Source organism: Chlorocebus sabaeus, unplaced genomic scaffold (genome assembly GCF_047675955.1).
Source record: "Chlorocebus sabaeus isolate Y175 unplaced genomic scaffold, mChlSab1.0.hap1 unalloc_scaffold_255, whole genome shotgun sequence".
In the NCBI taxonomy this organism is placed as follows: domain Eukaryota; kingdom Metazoa; phylum Chordata; class Mammalia; order Primates; family Cercopithecidae; genus Chlorocebus; species Chlorocebus sabaeus.
In genome coordinates this window covers 372,701-391,881 of record NW_027327543.1, presented here as the reverse complement: position 1 = coordinate 391,881, position 19,181 = coordinate 372,701, and the positions used below count along the sequence as shown (strand labels likewise).

The 19,181-nt window shown below is 45.5% G+C and overlaps 1 protein-coding gene across 1 annotated transcript in view; it reads left to right on the top strand.

Moving 5' to 3' along the window:
- The window catches only part of LOC140711188 (uncharacterized), a 59,566-nt gene that overhangs the window by 28,477 nt on the left and 11,908 nt on the right, over window positions 1-19,181 (top strand). Inside the window, exons 6-9 of the mRNA XM_073014095.1 lie at window positions 17,885-17,987; window positions 18,107-18,196; window positions 18,629-18,711; window positions 18,915-19,112. Of these exons, the coding sequence (XP_072870196.1) occupies window positions 17,885-17,987; window positions 18,107-18,196; window positions 18,629-18,711; window positions 18,915-19,112 (474 nt within the window). The remainder of the gene's footprint in view (window positions 1-17,884; window positions 17,988-18,106; window positions 18,197-18,628; window positions 18,712-18,914; window positions 19,113-19,181) is intronic.

Genomic DNA, 19,181 nt, shown 5'->3' with positions numbered 1-19,181 from the left:
ACGTGATTATGTGAATGTGTGTGCATGTGTGAATGTATGCATTGCATGTAGGTGTGCTTGTCCATGTGTATGTGTGTGTGTGATATGTGTCTGTGCATGCATGCATGTGCACATTTGATTTGTGAATCCTCTCTGGGAGGGGCATGTTCCTGGAGACAGTGCATGGGATCCTCCGCTGTCCTCTCAGGGAGAGAGACATTGTGAAAGTTCGAGCCATTAGGTAAACATGCCTGATGTTCTATAAAATATATATTTAAATATACCACTGGGGTTAAATATATGTTAAATGGGTGCAAAGCTGTTATATTGCATTAAAAGTCATGTTAGTACTTCCTGGTTAAAGGCTTTGTGAATGATTTCCTGTACATGGGACATAATACACCACAGAGAATTACAGTGGGTCAATGGTATTTGCCAGGAGGTCTGGCTTGTGATTGGTATTTCTAGTTGCAGACATGCAGGTTGAGATTTGCTGGACTTAGAGGAGGGTCATTGACTCTGCCCACTGAATGATACCAGCGTCTCTGCTGCTTCCTTTTTCTGCCGGCTTCATCCAGAGCTGGGACAGCTGCTCTCAGACGCATTGTACTTTTCTCTCCATAAAAATCTGCAGCATTTGTTAGCAGTCCAGTAGCAGACCGAGTGGCAGGTCCAGGGGCAGGTCCAGCGTCAGGTCCAGCATCAGGTCCAGCGGTAGGTCCAGCATCAGGTCCAGGAACAGGTCCAGCGGCAGGTCCAGCGGCAGGTCCAGGGGCAGGTCCAGCGGCAGGTCCATCCAACTTTCCACATGGCCCATGTGAAAATGTACCCTCTCCCTTCCATTTTTTAAAGCAGTATCATTAGTAGAGCCTACTGCCATTTCTCCTTGAGCTCCTCACAGTGGATGGTAAGCATTTGCTTTATTAAAGCAAAGTTCTGTGCTCTTTGTGCTAAGTCTCCTCTGCCTTTCTGTGAGAGGCTAGAATTGGGATCGACCCTCAGCTGTGCCAGAGCCTTGGTACACGTCTCAGTTCTGGAATCTACTCTGTGCTTGTTGCCTTCCATCCACCGACAGCCATCTGTCTTCCTGTCACTCCTTCAACACGGAGTCCAGCAGTGTGCACACAGGTGAGCCTGTGTGAATGCTGGTTTTGTAGGATCTTATCGGGACCTTAGTCATCTTTTCACTAGGAAACCAGACACTGCAAGGGACTTAAAGAAAAGCCCAAAGAAGCCGTATCAGTAGAATCATAGAGACAGAATTCTACAACCATAGGAAATGGCATTGATTATCATGAAATGTGCATTTATGTGAGGCATAGTAAAACATCACATTTCTTACTGGGTAAGAGCTTGGAAAAGAGATTATGAAAGTATAACTGACTCTACTCTTGTATCGTGGAACATGGTAAAATGATGCAAGGTATTGTATAGAATGGAACAAACAATAGAATTATATAGAGTAGCGCAGAATAGAACAAATAGCATAATGTTATATAGGGTAGCATAGAATAGAAGAAACAGTGTAACATTATGTAGTGTAGTATACAATAGGACAAATAGTATTACATGGTCTAGAATAGAACAAGTAGGATAGTATTGTAGAGTATACAGTTGAACTAATGACGTAGTATTGCATAGCATAATACAATCTAGATTAGAACACACAGCATAGTATTAATATTACGTAGTGTGGTGTGGAATAGTAGAGTCGCATGGCACAGAACAGAGAGGATAGTGTTCTGTAGCACTGATGCAGGAGTTTTGCTCTTTAGCTCAGCTGGGTCCAGGTTCTTGTCTCATGACCAGGAAGAAACAGGCACGGGGACATCGAAGAGTGAGTGCAGTGGAACTTGTTAAGCTAAAAGTTAAGCTCTCAGCGAAAAGAGGGGTCCTGAGAGCAGGTTGCTGGTCGATCCCTTCCCAGTTGACTACAAGGGCTTTTATGTAGAAGATGATGGGGCTGGGCTCGCTGTCTAAGGGGCAAATATCTGGTGTTTCCACCCCATTCCCTCGTGTGCATGGGGACCTTTAGTCTGCTGTGAGCATGTTTAGGCGAGCCCCCCCGTGCAAGTCCCCCTATCTGCACAAAACATGGGCTGGAGGCTCTCTGGGACCCTTCCCTTACTGTCTGCCTAAAGCAAGCTGGCTAACTCCTTTCTGTATAGAAGAAAATAGAATAGAATAGAACAGATAGTACAGTATTTTATCGTATGGAATGAAGCTGTAGTATTCTATCATAGAGAATGGAATAGTATAGAATAGAACAAACAGATCGTACTAGTGTAGTATAGAATAGTAGCCTCATGCAGCACGGAGCAGTGTTGTGCTCCCTATGTACAGAGTGTAACCACCATGAGAGCGTTCTTCAGTGGGGCGTCACTGGCCCTTCATATTTCTTTGGTTCTGCGGAAATGAGGAGAGGGAGTTAAGAGAGGGGGAGGAGGTTGGCTTTCTTACTTTTAAGGCGCTCATTACTTCTTGGGGATCATTTGATGGTCCCCTTTGGTAGTATTCTGTGAAGCAGTCTCTGTACTCTGTGTAGGGTGAAATGTGGGGCAGTCTGTGGACTCTGTGTAGGGTGAAATGTGAAGCAGTCTGTGGACTCTGTAGGGTGAAATGTGGAGAAGTCTGTGGACTCTGTAGGGTGAAATGTGGAGAAGTCTGTGGACTCTGTAGGGTGAAATGTAGAGCAGTCTGTGGACTCTGTGTAGGGTGACACATGAAGCAGTTGAGAAAGGATGAAGTCAGAAGTAGCTCAGCAGAGATGCACTAACTCTTACCTGGGAGACTGTGGAGCAGTCTGTGGACTCTGTGTAGGGTGAAATGAGGTGTTTTGTGTAAATTTTTGTCTCATGCCTGGCACATGGCAGAGCCTCCGTGGATCTTGCCGTCATGAACCCTCTGATAACTTCTCTACAGTGCCCTCCACACTATAAATACCACACATTGTGGGAAGTCCGGGCCTTTTCAAAGGCTGGGTTTCTTTTTAACAAAATTGGAATGCCCTGCATATTTGGAATGGCCAGATCATCCTGCACTTTTGACTTCACTTGTCCAGCTGGGTACACCTCCCTGCGTGCTGCCAAGGTTTACAGCGGAATTCCCTGACACCACTACCCTCACTGCCTGCACCTGAATCTGCTGTGGGGTCATTTCCTTATTGGACTTGTCTGGGGACCTCCTGAGGGGTGGATGGGTCAGGACTGGGTTATCTGGGGAAGGTGTTCATGGCATTCCTGTTTGCAGTCTGTGTCTCTGTTGGAAGAGATGCTTTTAGCACATCCGTTAATCCAGACGTGATTAGCAAGGGGTGTCTCTCTCAGGTAAGAGTTGGTGCATCTCTGCTGAGCTACTTCTGACTTCATCCTTTTTCAAGTCTGTTACAAAGAGAACTTTGGTTTCTCAAGATTTAAGAATTAATGTCAAAGAGCAATTTAGTGTTCTTTTTGAGTCCCCAGCCTTGCTGTGGATGATTCATGAGTCCTTGGTGGTTAGGGCCACAGCACAAGCGGTGGGCCGTCTGTTCCCCACCCTGGTGGATACTTTATCACCCAAAGAAATGTATTCTGTTAACATGTCTCAATTAGAATATTTTAGTAGGAGACAGAGTTATGGCTCTTGTTTTAATTTGTAATAGATAATTACTGTAGCAGGGGCAAGGTTGAGACTTGCAGTGTGGCTCATGGAAAACATTGATTAGAAGCACCCAAAATATATCACCAGCTTTGTTGCTGCAGCTCCAAGGGACTAGGAATGCATATGTATTTTTTCTTTTGTTATTTATTATTTTTATTTTTGAGACAGAGTCTTGCTCTGTCACTTAGGCTGGATTGCAGTGGCATAATCTCAGCTCACTGTAACCTCTGCTTCCAGGGTTCAACAGAATCTTGTGTCTCAGCCTCCCACGTAGCTGGGATTACAGGCGCCTGCTACCGTGCCCAGCTAATTTTTGTATTTTTAGTAGAGACAGGGGTCTCACCGTGTTGGCCGCCACCCCCGGCCCGCCCCTCTGGCTTCTGGGAGCCCCATTGCCGGGGGTGCAGGCACCCCCCGCGATCGGGCTCCCAGCCGCCACCCCGGCCCGCCCCCCTGGCTTCTGGGAGCCCCATCGCCGGGGGTGCCGGCACCCCCCGCGGTCGGGCTCCCGGCCGCCACCCCCGGCCCGCCCCCCTGGCTTCTGGGAGCCCCATCGCCGGGGGTGCCGGCACCCCCCGCGGTCGGGCTCCCGGCCGCCACCCCCGGCCCGCCCTCCTGGCTTCTGGGAGCCCCATCGCCGGGGGTGCCGGCACCCCCCGCGTTCGGGCTCCTGGCCGCCACACCCAGCAAGTGGAGGCAGGATGAGATCACAGGATGGTGTTAAAATTAAAATTAAAAATGAAATTTTGGGCACTCATTGTCATTGATAACATCTTATCAGGAAACAGGGTTTGAGAACAGACAACCTGTCTGACCAAAATTTATTAGGTGGGAATTTCTTCATCCTAATAAGCCTGGGAGCGCTACAGGAGGCCGGGGCTTATTTCATCCCTTCGGCTTCAACCGTAAAAGGCAGAACGCTTCCAAGGGGGTTGTTTATAGGCCTACCCTCAGAGCGCATTCTCTTTCTCAGGGATGTTCCTTGCTGAGAAAAAGAATTCAGCGATATTTCTCCTATTTGCATAAGAAAAGAGAAGAAATATGGCTCTGTTCCGTCCAGCTCACCGGTGGCCAGTTCAAGGTTATCTCCCTTGTTCCCTGAACATCGCTGTTATCCTGTTCTTTTTTCAAGATGCCCAGATTTCATATTGTTCAAACACACATGCTCCACAAACAATTTGTGCAGTTAAGGCAATCATCACAGGGTTCTGAGGTGACATATATCCTCCTCAGCTTACAAAGAAGATGATGGAATTAAGAGATTAAAGTAAAGACAGACATAAGAAATTATAAAAGTATTAACTTGGGAGAACTAATAAATGTCCATGAAATCTTCATATTTTATGTTTTTCTGCCGTGGCTTCAGCCATTCCCTGCATTCAAGGTCCCTGACTTCCCGCAACATTCTCTCTCCCTTTTCCTCTATATAAATGTGCCATGGCGATGAAGGATTGTTCATTGTCTCGATTTGACGCAGGATTCTTCGACTGGTCCGGCACACTAAAAACAAGCCGATTAAACAGAGACACATAATTCCAAAATTTACTGAAGTAGAGTTCCCAATAGACTTAATCCAAGTCGTTGGGTTTAATCCATAAAGATTTTTTGCCACTTGATCTAACGCCTCAGCTCCAGGCACAATATTTAAGTGACTTTGAGAGGCTTCAAAAATTTGTTCTTTTAATTTAGAAATGTCTAAAGTGAGATTATCTTCTCTTCTTACCATGTGATAAGTAATCTGCTGGTGGGACTGACAGTAGGTACTTCTACCAACCAATTTTGAATAGCAGGCATTAAACATCCTGGTGCTCTCCCTAGGCATATAGGAGGATAACGTTACCCAGTGGAAATATTTATCATCATTCCTTCTTCCTCCAGTTTGGCAGGGCAACGATCATCTGTGGGACCAGGTACCCACACACTATTATTAACGTATGCTTCAATAGGATTATCCATCCATGTGACTGCCCCAATTAAGGGTGGGAAAGGCACATAGGCCCAGTAGGTATAATTAGCTGCAGCTGCTCCTGCAGGCATGGGGAGACTTACCACCGTTGATACAATCATTAGAGCTGCAAGCAGCATTTTTTTCTGGGGTTTGTGTCACCTTTGTGCTAGCTAGGCTTTTTCCAGCTAACGGTGTCAGCTTCTTTAACTGTGCCCAGGTCGGCAGCTCCGCCTTCTTGGTGCGTGGTGACTTCATCTGTTCTTCTGATATCACCACTTGGTTCATCATGCGAGTCAATGGCGCTCGATTGGGTGTTTCCGTCTCCGTGGAGGTGCTTTTCTTTGCATCTCCGATGGGTTCATTGTAGAACTTTAAATGTCTAGTGGGTATCCAAACAGGAAACTGATTTTCTCCTGGTGAAACACAAGCAAAACCTCTTCCCCAGTTATCACCTTCCCTATTTCCCATGTCTTATTTTTGTTGTCTTTCCACCAAATCAGTTTTCCTTCATGTGGATTGTTCTTTTTACCAGTAAGATGTTGTTCTGCGGAAGTAGTAGTCTGATTTCTACAAATGTTTAAAAAACTTAAAATATAGAGTGCTAGATTAAGCTGCATCTGAGGAGTGGTACACTCCTTACTGTCTCCCCCTTCTTTTTGTTTAACTGAGTTTTGAGTGTTCTATTAGGTCTTTCAACTATGGCCTGTCCTTGGGAATTACAAGGAATTCCTGTTGTATGTGTAATATTCCACTGATTTAAGAATTTTTGGAAAGCTTTAATATAATAACCTGGTCCATTGTCAGTTTTAATTATTTTTGGAACTCCCATTACAGCAAAACAAGATAATAAATATTTTTTAACATGGGAAGTACTTTCTCCTGTCTGGCAGGTTGCCCATATGAAATGTGAATAAGTATCAACTGTTACATGAACATATGATAATTTTCCGAATGAAGGTATATGTGTAACATCCATTTGCCATAATGCATTAGGACACAGACCTCTGGGATTAACTCCTGCCTCTTGAGTGGGCAGGTGTAGTACTTGACACTGGGTGGAATGTTGTACAATATCTTTTGCCTGTTTCCATGTGACATCAAATTTGTTTTTTAATCCTGCTGAAATTACATGAGTCAAAACATGAAGTTCTTGTGCTTTTATGAATGCAGAGGATACCAGTAAGTCAGCTTGTTCATTTGCTTTAGTTAAAGGTCCTGGTAAATTAGTGTGTGCTCGAATATGAATAATATAAAATGGGAAATTCCTTTTTCTTAGTTTGTTATAACAAATTGAACAACTGGTTTAACTGATCATCCATGCTATATTTAATTAGAGCTGTCTCAATATCCCTTGTAGCCTGTACTACATATGCAGAATCTGATATAATATTAACAGGTTGATTAAAATCTTGTAACACTGTAATGACTGCAACCGACTCTGCCCTTTGAGCTGATTGATATTGAGTTTTGATTACTCGCTCTTTTGACCCTGTGTAAGCTGCTTTTCCATTGCTGGAACCATCAGTAAATACTGTCAGAGCATTTTCTAAAGGTTCATGTCTGGCAATTTTAGGTAAAATCCAAGTAGTCAATTTTAAAAACTGGAATATTTTTGTTTTTGGGTAATGATTATCAATGATTCCCACAAAATTGGCAAGGCCAATCTGCCATGCACCAGAATTGATAAAGGCTTGTCTAACTTGTTCCTTGGTTAAAGGAACAACTATTTTGTCTGGGTCATTACCACACAATTTTATTATTTGTAATCTTGCCTGACCAATTAATGTAGCTATTTGATCCAAGTACAATGTAAAAGTCTCAATTGTACTGTGAGGAAGGAATGACCACTCTACAAGATCAGTATTTTGAATGATGATGCCTGTTAGAGAATGTGTACTAGCAAAAATTAAAAGTTGAGTGGGGCTAAGGGATCTATTCTACTTATTTGCGCTGAATTTTTTCTTCCACTAATTTAATTTCTTTTGTTGCCTCTGGGGTTAATATTCTTTTACTATTTAAGTCTGGCTCTCCTCTTAGGATAGAGAACAAATTTGACATGGCATAAGTAGGAATGCCTAGGCTTGGCCGAATCCAATTAATATCACCTAACAATTTTTGAAAGTCATTTAATGTTTTTAGTGTATCTTTTCTTATTTCTATTTTTTGTGGCTTCATTTTTCTATTTTCTCTCTGCATCCCTAAATAATGAAAAGGAGTAGAGGTTTGGATCTTATCAGAAGCTATTGTTAGTCCTTCACTGGAAACCTCTGCTTGCAGAAATGTGTAACAGTCAATTAATTTGTCTCTTGTTTCTGCAGCACATAAAATATCATCAATATAGTGAATAATATAACAATCTGAAAATTTACCTCTAACTGGTTGAAGGACTTGACCTACAAAAGTTTGACAAATAGTTGGAATATTAAGCAATCCCTGAGGTAATACTTTCCACTGAAACCTGGTGGCTGATCCTTTATTATTTATGGCTGGTATAGTAAAGGCAAATTTTTCACAATCTTGCTCTGCCAGAGGAATGGTAAAAAAACAATCCTTAAGATCAATTATAATTAAAGGCCAGTCTTTCGGGATCATGGCTGGAGAGGGCAATCCGGGTTGAAGAGGCTCCATGGGTTTAATTACAGCATTTACTGCTCTTAAGTCCATTAACATATGCCATTTGCCTGATTTTTTCTGAATTACAAATACAGGAGAATTCCAGGGTGAGAATGAAGGCTCAATGTGTCCCTTTTCTAATTGTTCCTTTGCTAATAAATGTAAAGCCTCCAGTTTTTGCTTAGCTGGTGGCCACTGATTTACTCATACCGGTTTTTCTGTTTTCCAAGTTAATGGAATGGGTTCAGGAGGCTCTACAGTGGCCGCCCTTAAAAATGATACCCTATTCCTTTTCTTTCTTAATTTTTCTCAGTCTCAATTGGGACTTTAATGCCATTTTCATTTTTTCCTAATCCCTTTCCTGGTATATATCCCATCTTAATCTTGAGTTTTTGACTCGTGGAGCTGTATAATGGAGCGGGCATAATGATTTCTGCATCCCATTGTTGTAATAAATCTCGACCCCATAGATGAATAGGAATTGAAGTAATCATTGGCTGAACAGTACTTTCTTGATTATCTGGTCCTAAACAATGTAAAATCATGTACTTTCATACACTTCTGAAGCTGTGCCTACGCCGACAAGTCTTCTAACAGCCTTTTGTTTAGGCCAATTTTTGGCCACTAATTTAAAGCAATGCCAGAGATATCTGCTCCAGTGTCTACCAACCCTTCAAACTGTTTTCCTTGAATAATGGCCTTACACACGGGTATGCTCTCAGAGACCAGACTTACCCAATATGCAGCCTTTCCTGCCGGATCAGTGCTTCCGAACCCTCCTGTTCTTTTTATCTCACTCTTTCCAACTTTAATATAAGGTAGGAGTAATAATTGAGCAATCTTGTCTCCTGGCCTGGCACTCCAAGGAATTGAGGAACAAATAACCAATTGAATTTCGCCTTTATAGTCTGAATCAACCACACCAGTATGAATTTGAACTCCCTTTAGATTTAAACTTGATCTTCCTAAGATTAGTCCTACAGCCCCCTCAGGCAATGGGCCATATACCCCTGTGGGGATTTTTTGTGGAGGCTCCCCTGGAAGCAAAGACTGCTTGTATGGTGCATACATCTACTGCTGCACTGCCTCTTGTGGCGGGGGATAATTGCTGTATTGTGATAACTGGCTTATTCCCTGAGACACTTGTGACAGTGGGGGTTGTTGTTCCTGAAAACCCTGAGGAACAAAGGGCTGAATTTGGAATGCCCCAGTTTGTTGCGGGGCCTGAGGCTGGCCCCTCCTCTCATTTCCTGACACTGGTTGCCCATTTTTATCAAATTTAGAACGACATTGATTACCCCAATGTTTTCCCTTTTTACATCTTGGACATAGGCCAGGTGGCTCTTTATCTGTTGTTGTAGTAGCTTCAGTAGTTACATTTTGCTTACTTGAGACTAGGCAATTCTTTTTTAGATGACCAATTTGACCACAATTATAACATTTTTCCCCAAATGTTCTAACTTGTCCTCCTAAAGCAACTCCTGTGATTGCTTGAGCCATAAGCATAGCTTTATGCATAGCTCCTCCAATTCCATTGCAGGCTTTAACGTACTCTGAGATTACATCTGATCCTGCGGGAACCCTTCCTTTTAATGGCTTAATGGCTGATTGACAATCAAGATTGGTGTTTTCATATGCCATCAACTCCACTATGACCTTATGGACATTTTCATTGGTAATTGACTTTTGAGTAGCATCTTGAAGTCTTGCTACAAAATCAGGGTAGGGCTCTTTAGAGCCTTGTTTTATTGTATTAAAGGAGGGGCAGGTGGTTCCTGTGTCTTGGATTTTCTCCCAGGCCCTAAGGCAGATAGCCCTGATTTGCTCAATGGCCTCATTTGGCATTATTACTTGTTGGTCAACAGTGCTCCAATTTTGACCTGTTCCTAATAGTTGATCTGCATCTATGTTAATTGGAGGATTGGCAGTCCTATTTCTTTGGACCTGTACTTGTGCCTCATCAATCCACCAAGTCTTAAATTGTAAAAACTGAAAGGGTGAGAGTGATGATTTTGCCAGAATCTCCCAATCATAAGGAATGAGTCTATGTCCATGAGCAATGGAATCAAATAATGTTCTCATGTAAGGAGAGTTGGGTCCATACTGTTTTACTCCTTCTTTCATTTCTTTTAGCATTTTTATAGAAAAAGACTGATATCTGGCTTCAGCTATGGGAGGCTCTCCCTCTTGGACCCCTTCTCCAGGTGGTCTTGCTTCTAATATTACTGGGAATTGCCATGCCTCAATATCTCCTTGTTTTCTTGCCTCATCAATAATTTTATGTACTGCACTACCCTGTGTACTAGGCGGTGCTGTAGGATTAAGTCTCATGGTGGGCGGCTGAGGATATGGCACCCTGCCCTGTGGCAGTGGAAATGTTCCTGGTTGTCCATACGGATTTTCTGGGGGCTGCCGATACTGCAGCTCGGCTGGCAACCAGTATTGATAGACTACTGGCGGCTGGGATTTATTTTCTACCGGCTGATATTGTGGACACTGTATTTGGATTGGCATTGCCATGCCAGAGACTCTTTTTCTATTTGATCTTCTTTTGGAGTTTGTACTTGTTTAACCTGCATTTGAGGTTGTAAAGTTACAGGCATCTGAGGTGCTGTAAGAGGAGTTGGCCATCGTGGTTTAGATTCTGATGGCTCTGCTAATTCTGGACTCTTTTCTTCTAATTTTAACGTTTCAGGATATACTACCTCCTGTAATTGATTATCATAAACATTTTGCATTGACCGAGCCATTACCAGCTCTGCTACACATTTACAGTGTGAACTTTCCTTTCCTTTCCAGGATTCTATCCCTGCCTCTTTTTCACAATCTACTGCACAGCTTTTAGGGACATCAGAAATTGGAACGCTATCTTCTTCTGTTTGCAATGGTTCTAAAGCTACTTTAATAATGACTCAATCATTCCATACTGTAAGTAGGATGATTTTACCTTCCCTACTTGCTTGTTTTAATTCTTTGCCAATTTTTTCCCAGTCTTTTAGATCTAAAGTTCCCTGTTCTGGAAACCATGGACAAAACTGTTCTATTGTTTGAAATAGCATAATTAGATTTTTGGTAGAGACTTTAACTCCCCCTCTTTTTAAGAGAATTTTAATAAAGCTGTGATAAGAGGCATATTTACTTTCAGTTTGCCCCATTGTTACCCTAGGTTCTTCCGAGTGCACAAGCTTATCGCAAGGCTGACTGTAGACGTACTCGGGAGTCTCTCATCGACTTGTCCTCAATGACCACGCTCTGGTGTACCTTCACCTTAGAGAAAAGCTTCCACGTTGGTCACCAGATGAAGGGGTGGCCTGCCCCTCCACACCTGTGGGTGTTTCTCGTTAGGTGGAACAAGAGACTTGAGAAAAGAAATGAGACACAGAGACAAAGTATAGAGAAAGAAAAAGTGGGCCCAGGGGACTGGCGCTCAGCTTAGAGAGGACCCACACTGGCACCGGTCTCTGAGTTCCCTTAGTATTTATTGATAATTATCTTTACCATCTTAAAGATAAGGGAGTGGCAGGACAATAGGATCATTGTAGGGAGGAAATCAGCAGTAAGACATATGAACAAAAATCTCTGTGACATGAATAAGTTTAAAGGAAAATGCTGTGCCTTGAGATGCATATGCAAACATCTCCATAAACCTTTTAGCAGCATTGTTTCAGCCTATCACATGGGGAGAAACCTTGGACAATACCTAGCTTTTCTAGGCAGAGGTCTCTGCGACTTTGGCCATGTACGTGTCCCTGGGCAGTTGAAATTAAGAGAATAGTGATGACTTTTAACCAGCAAGCTGTCTTCAGGCACTTATTTAACAAAGACACATCCTGCACAGCCCAAAATCCATTAAACCTTGAGTCGCCGCAGCACGTGTCTCTTGCACGGACAAAGTTGGGGGTAGGGTCACAGATTAACAGCATCTCAAATACAGAACAAAATGGAGTCTCTTATGTCTACTTCTTTCTATATAGACACAGTAACAAGCTGATCTCTCTTTCTTTTCCCCACAGAAGTGTTAGTTTTTTATTTGTTCAATCATTTGGAAATGTAAAATCCATTCTTGATTCGCAGGCCACGAGAGCAGGCAGGGACAGGCTGCCCCTTGCCGACCTCTGGAATGAGCTTAGAGAAGGAAATGACAGGCTGGGCCAGCGCAGCCTCCTCACAGCGAATTCGCTGCAGGAGGGTCCTTCCTAGCAACCACTTCTCATCCTTCATCTTGGCTTCAAATGCAGTTCAGGTGGAGAAAGAGAGAACAGAACTGGCCTCAGCAACAAGAAGGAAGGAGACGCAGGGTCAAGCAGCCCTGTGGACCGATCACACTCAACATTCACACCAAGCGGAGCACAGGCAGGACCAGCCCAGGGGGGCCGAAGTGGAGGCTCTCTGGGGTGGGGGAACTCTGGGTGGGCAAGATTCACAACCTAAAACTCATATAGAAGTTCTACACAGCAGTAGTTACAGAAAACACACACTAAGAAAAGGCCAAAATAAAAATAGGACAGCCACCTTTGACCGCACCTTATCCCTCAGGAACCCACCTTCAAGCCCTGGCAGATGAAGACTCACTTCCTGATGCACTTCCCGGTGAATTATGTGGGCGAATGCATCCGAACTGTCCCCTACACGGACCCAGATCTTGCCAGGTAGGAGGGTGGAGGTCGGGATCTCTCAGGCCTGAGCCTTACAGAAGCAGCTTGTCAAGCCTGTTCGAGTTCACAGGGCATGTTTTAGCACAGGAAGAGTCTGCACTGACTCTGAGTGTTGGACCTGGGGCTTTGTGAGTCTACGAGCAGCCCTCTTTAAACAGCAGAGTCTTTATGAACAAAGGCCCTAACCACAAACTCCTTTCAAAATGCCCCATGTACTCCCCTCATCTCTAGGTGGAAATTGAATGAATTTAGGTTGAGACCTCTGATAAACATGGTAGATTAATCCTTCGTGAGGACAGATGCATGGAACGACAGCAAAGGTAGATCAAGACACAAAGCCACAAGGGAGAGTGGGAGGTGACCCAGGCAGCCATGGGGGCTGCAGGAGAACCTCATGAGCCAGACTGTGGGTGGGTGGGTGGGGGGTGCCTGACCCGGGGCCACAGAGGGACAGGGCAGTGGGGAGAAACCAGGTGGTCCTGCAGAGCCCTGCAGATGGCAGGGCTGGAGGCTGCCTCACAGTCCCTCTGAGGAGTTTGCCTCCCCTGTCTCCCCACCAAGTCAGAAGCTCAGGGAAGGAGGCCCGGGGTTGAGCGGCCGAAGCCACGGCCGAGAGTGAGGGTCAGGCCTGTTCCCAAAGTGGCGTGGGGCGAGGGAGTTTGCAGCCTACGAACTGGCCCTCCAGCCCTTTCTTCCAAAGTGTGGCTGCCCCTCGGCTGTGTTCATCCCATCTGTGGAAACTGGCCAGACCAGGAGGACAGACTCACAGACATACACTTTTGGGGACCTGTCAGTTGGGTGTGGATGACACAGATCTGTGCAAAAATGTTATATCCCGGAAATTCACTTCCTGTATCCTTGTCCCAGGCAGCTACCCCCATGAGGGACTAAACCAAGGAGGAGACCCCCAGGGTCTGGCTCCAACCTCGCTGGTCCCAACTGATGGTGCCCCAGCCACCGAGTGGTAGAGAGGGGAAGGCAGGCTTAGGCCTGGGCAGTCTATCCTGATAGGAGAAGGTGCCGGGCCTCCAGGGTGTACGTGTGTCACAGTAGGACCACAGATGGGGAGGTGTGTAGCCAGGTGGGAGGAAATGTGGGGCTGCAGTGGGGGCCCAGAAAGAGCTCTTCTGTAGAAAAGAGGTGTGTGGTCAGCTGTTTTGTTCATTAATTTCCATATTTGTAGGAGATAAACAGATCTGTCTGCTGTGCCAGCAGAAGAGTGGTCTGTTTCCACCATCCAATAGGAAAATGCAGACAGAAAACGCTAAAAATGTGGAGGTTCCCCCTGGGCCAGGGGGAGTCTAGATCTTTTTTTCCTTGTTTTTTGTATTTTATAATCTTTCAACAGTGAGCATGTGTTTTTAATATACAAGTAATAGAAATTTCTCAAGGAGGAGGATGCATGGATGGATTGAAGGCCATCCCTGCTGGTGCTTGTAGAGGCTCCGTCCCCCAGGGTCTGGCTCCAACCTCGCTGGTCCCAACTGATGACGCCCCAGCCACCCGAGTGGCACTGGGTTTCTCCTGGAGGGCCCACACGAGATGGTCATGACTTCTCCCAGCACAGCCCCTGGGAACATGCCCACTCCTTCCTTGATTTCCCACCTGGCCTATTTGACTCCCTTCATCTGCTTTGGGAAATGGCCCATCTGTGGAAGTGGTGACCCGGGGCTGATCTCGCCACGGGCGCCTTTAAGGAGCCTGTGTCTTTGCTGCAGACGCTACCATCATTGTCTGCCCTGCCTTCTGTCGGAGGAGGATGTGTTCTGGAATCATCTAGAATGTGATGTCACCATTCGCAGTGGAAGGCAGATGAAATCAGCCCCGTTCCTGGAAATGTGATGTATCGGAGAGTGTGTGTTTACTTAAGGGATTCCTATAAAACTCAAAGAGTTTGACTTCAGTTTCCTTTTTTTTTTTTGGTATCCTGATGTGAGACATTTAAATATTCATTTGCACATTTGCCTTTACAATAGAAATAACATCTTTCTACTTCACCAGATTTAAAAAATGCCACATATGCATTGGAACAAGTTAAGCAGTGTGGTGCTGGAAGTGTTAGATTCCCTCCCCACCACCACTGCTTTCAACCATGTAATCCAAGACAACTGCTTGAAAATTGTGCTTCCTTGTGCTTTTTAGTTTTTGTTAATTAAAAAGAAAATCTCATGCCTGTAAGCCCAGCACTTTGAAGGCAGGAGGATCACTTGAAGCCAGGTGTTTAAGACCAGCCTGGGCAACGGAACTAGACCCTGCCTCTACAGAAATTGTAAAAATAGGCGTGGTGGCACGCATCTGTAGGCCCAGCTACTCAGGAGACTGGTGGGAGGATCCCTTGAGCACAGGAGTTCAAGGCTGCAGTGAGCTGTGATTGCCCTTATGCACTCCAGCCTGGCGACAGAGCAAGATCCCGTCTCTTAAAAAACAAGACCAAAAAAATGGGACCATAATTTATGTGGCATTATTGTACAACTTGATTTTATTTTCATTTTCACTGAATCCAATAATTACTTCATTGTCTATGTTTTTTTATCAGCCATGGTGTTTTAAACTTGCATTTTTTAATCATTAATTTCAGTCTTAAAATCCTTGCATGTTTGATGACTGCTAAATTCCTACATACAGAAATTCGAGAAAAAGGTGGCGCTTACAGTGGAGGCGCAAAACTCAGCCACAGTGGGGTTTTCACCCTTTACTCTTACAGGTGAGCTTTGCTCTAGTTCACACATTGGGACACACACTGTGTTTTAGTCTCCTACTCATGATTATCAGTGTCATTTTCTTCTACTGCAGTGAACTTTAGACAAAAGTTGTTCTATGTGCTGCTTTTCACTTCTCGAGCACTTAGCCACACCCAGCAATGTCCTTTCTGGTGCAAGGATTGGGGCCAGCAGCGTAAACGGGAAGCATTCTGTCTTTAGTAAACCCTGGCTTAAGCCAGCATATTTTGGCAAAACACGGTAGTGCCTCCATCCATGGTTTTGCCTTCCACGGTTTATTACCCAGTCACCCTTGGTCTGAAAATATTAAATGGAGAATTCCAGATATAAACACTTCCAAAGTTTTAAATTGTACACCATTCTTCTAAGCAGTGGGATGAAAGCTGACACTGTCTACGGTACCTGCCTGTTGGTCACTCAGTAGCCATCTAGGTCATCAGATACGCTGTGGGTGTCCAAGAGCTTCTGTTCACAGAACGCTTGTTTTACTTAGCATAACTTTTATTACAGTATAATTGTTGTATTTTGTTAATATCTTGCTGCACCTAATCTATAGACTTTTTCATAGGCATAGGAGAAAAACACAGTATCCATAGTGGCTGTCTGAGGTTGCAACCCTGCTCTGGGGGACCTGGGACACAGGCCCCAGGTGAGGGGCGCGATATAGCCTGAGAACATTCTTAGCTCATTTCATTTGGAGGTGCCTGATGTGGATGCAACTGTTAGCTTTCATAAACATAACACCGTTATTCTAAAATAATAAATTCTTGATTGTGTATGGCTTTGCTGCCCAAGAGAACCTGTATTCTGACACTTTTTAAGGAGTTGGCCAGGCATGGCGGCAAGTGCCTGTGGTCCTAGCTACAGGAGGCTAAGGCGGGAGGATCCCTTGAGCCTAGGGAGGTTGAAGCTGCAGTCAGCAGATTGTGCCACCACACGCCAGCCTGGGCGAATGAGAGCCTGGCTCGTGGATGCAGAGATAGATTAGGTAGGTAGGTAGGTAAGCAGGCACGTAGGTAGAGAAGTCGGTAGCCGTTGCCACCCTGCTGAGTTCTCCCATTTGCTGTGCTGGAAGCCACTCTTCTAGACAAGGATGGGGAAGCAGCTCACAACCCCTCTGCAGCTCTGAGTCAGGGTGGAGGGAGGGCTGGGCTCTTTCCATTTACACAAAGGGAAGTCTGGATCAGCCCCCTCAGACTGATTCCTGTACTGCCCTGGGTGTGTCCTTAAGGGAGATTAAAGGAAAACCTTTGTTTGCTTGATTTTTCCATGTGAGTCTTCTGTAATTTCCTCGTAATCTTGACCTGCCCCCACCCTCCACATCTTTCCTCTCCTGATGTCACAGAGAGGTGGATTTAAATCATCTGGGGAGGACTTTATGCAGACAGACCCTGTCTAAGAGGGAGAACGTGTTGAAAGTCTTATGTGATCGGATTTAAACTTCCACTGAGAGTAATTGAGCAATTTGTCAGGGGGCTGTTTGGACTAGATCAGATGTAAAATAGAGCTGTTAACCCATAGAAGATGTTGAACTGTTAAGTCACAGGTTTGTCATAAACTTGTCCTTTGGTAAAATGCTTGCCTATTTATTTCTCTGGGTTTCCTAGGGACCCAAAAACAATAGAGACACTCCAATCTTTTGGGAAGGTTTACTGGGCAAAATCTGGAAAATTCACGCAGCAAGACATTGACGAAGGCAAACTTTGTCTTCTCAACCGTAGATGCTCCTGTCGCTCCTTCATACAAAGGTATTGTGAATGTAACAGTGAGAATCTCAGTCCACAGCCTCGCAGATGACATTGCTGTTTTCCGAGTTCCCTCATGCACAGGCAGGAGCACCAGCTTCTGGCGCCTCTGTCCTTGCCTGTGATACGATTTCCACGTCTGACACCCTAAATATTGGCCTTGGAAACACGCTTCCCGACATCTGGGCGAGAAGAGTGCATCCTGTCATTTCAGTTTTACTGACCTGAGGCCCAGTGGGGCCAACCCACGGCAGTGACTGGGCTCATTCGTGTGGAAGGATGACGTGACCACGGCCCAGGCCTGGCCACATTACACTGTAGAGCCACTTTTGCTCACAGCATTATCAGCCTCACGCGGTCCTGAATGCATCCACGCTGCAGAAGCAGGCCTTGGTAAGAGTCAGCGTGGCTCGTGGGAGCTAGAGGTCAGGGTGTGATCTCTGGGCTGTTAGACATGACCCTGTGGTTGAAACACGTATGTGAAGTAACAGTGAGATGCACCTGTCCCCTCTGGGACACGAGGGCATAGCCCACTGTGCGAGCTCCTGGGTGGCAGCCCCCCTGTGCCTGTGGTTTGTCTTCTAGGAATGGACCACTTCTTGTACGGCCTCTCGGATGAGATGAAGCAGGCCCACAGGGAGCAGCTCTTCACCATCAGCCACAAGAAGCTCCTGGCCATGAGCGATAGGTGAGTGGGGAGTGGGGAGTGGGGAGCGGGGAGTGGGGGAGACAGCGTCCGGGATTGGAGACCTTAACGGCACTGAAGTAGAAGCCAGTCCTCACTGACCTCGCCTGCCTTCCTCTCAGGTACCTCGGCACTGGGAAGAGCACGCATGGCCTGGCCATACTCAGACCCGAGAATCCCAAAATCGCCAAGGACCCATCCTGGATCATCAGGTGAGCGGCCCTGGTGCCCCCAACTGTGCAGGAGCCCCTGAGACAATAGGCCTCTAGAGCTGAATATGAAAAGTCAGAAATGCTACTGCTTTTCCAAGAATATTATGCCATTCTTAAAGTGTTGCCAACTGACTGGCAAGTCAATCTTAAGAGCGACCAGGAAGATGTCCATTGAAATAGTCATACACGAAATGCCAAAGATGCACCACGTAGAATTTTCACTTTCTACTGACTGAAAGGCTTGTTTTACCTCATTAGTTCTAGAATATTTAAGAATCTAAAAATAAAGGGCAACTCTGATTTAACCTCTGCTTGAGTCATTATCTTAAGTAGCATTTAGGGCTTTTACTAAAAAACAGAAGTAAAATGAAAAGGTACACAAAGGTGTCCCGTGTCTGCCTGTGCTGATTCATGAAACTCGATTACACCGAGGCCCTGTGGGAGCGTCCTCCTAACAGACGGAAGTTCAACGGGGCGGCCGGATGGAAGCAGTCCTGAGAAGCAGGTGGGCTGGGGTGAGTAAGCGCTCGCTTCGTCTTCACAGAGCCAGAAAGGAGAGCCGCCACGCCAGCTCTTCTTGGCCGTTGGACTCTGATTTCCCAAACAGCTTGTTTTTGGGGTCTCCTCTCCCTCCACACAGCTCTCCACCGCCGTTTCTGAGGCACAGCTGTGGTCTCCTGCAACCTAGAGCTAAGAGGCAGAAACGCTGTCCCTACAGGAGGTGGGCCCACGAGGGCAGCAGGGCCGTCACGCCAGCACCCATGTCTACTCTGGCAAGAGTCATCAGAGAATTCCAAATTAGGTCCCAGCAAGGACCGTGGCTTGGACTGGACGAGAAACTGGCTATCAGATTTTTCAAACCCCCACCTTGGTGGTTTTAACATGCAGCTAGGATTGCAATCAAGAGGCCGAGTAGGTAAGATTCATGTGTTCTCTTTTACTTTCTAAGGAGAGCAGGAGCCTGGGGTCAAGGCCCAGGGTCCTG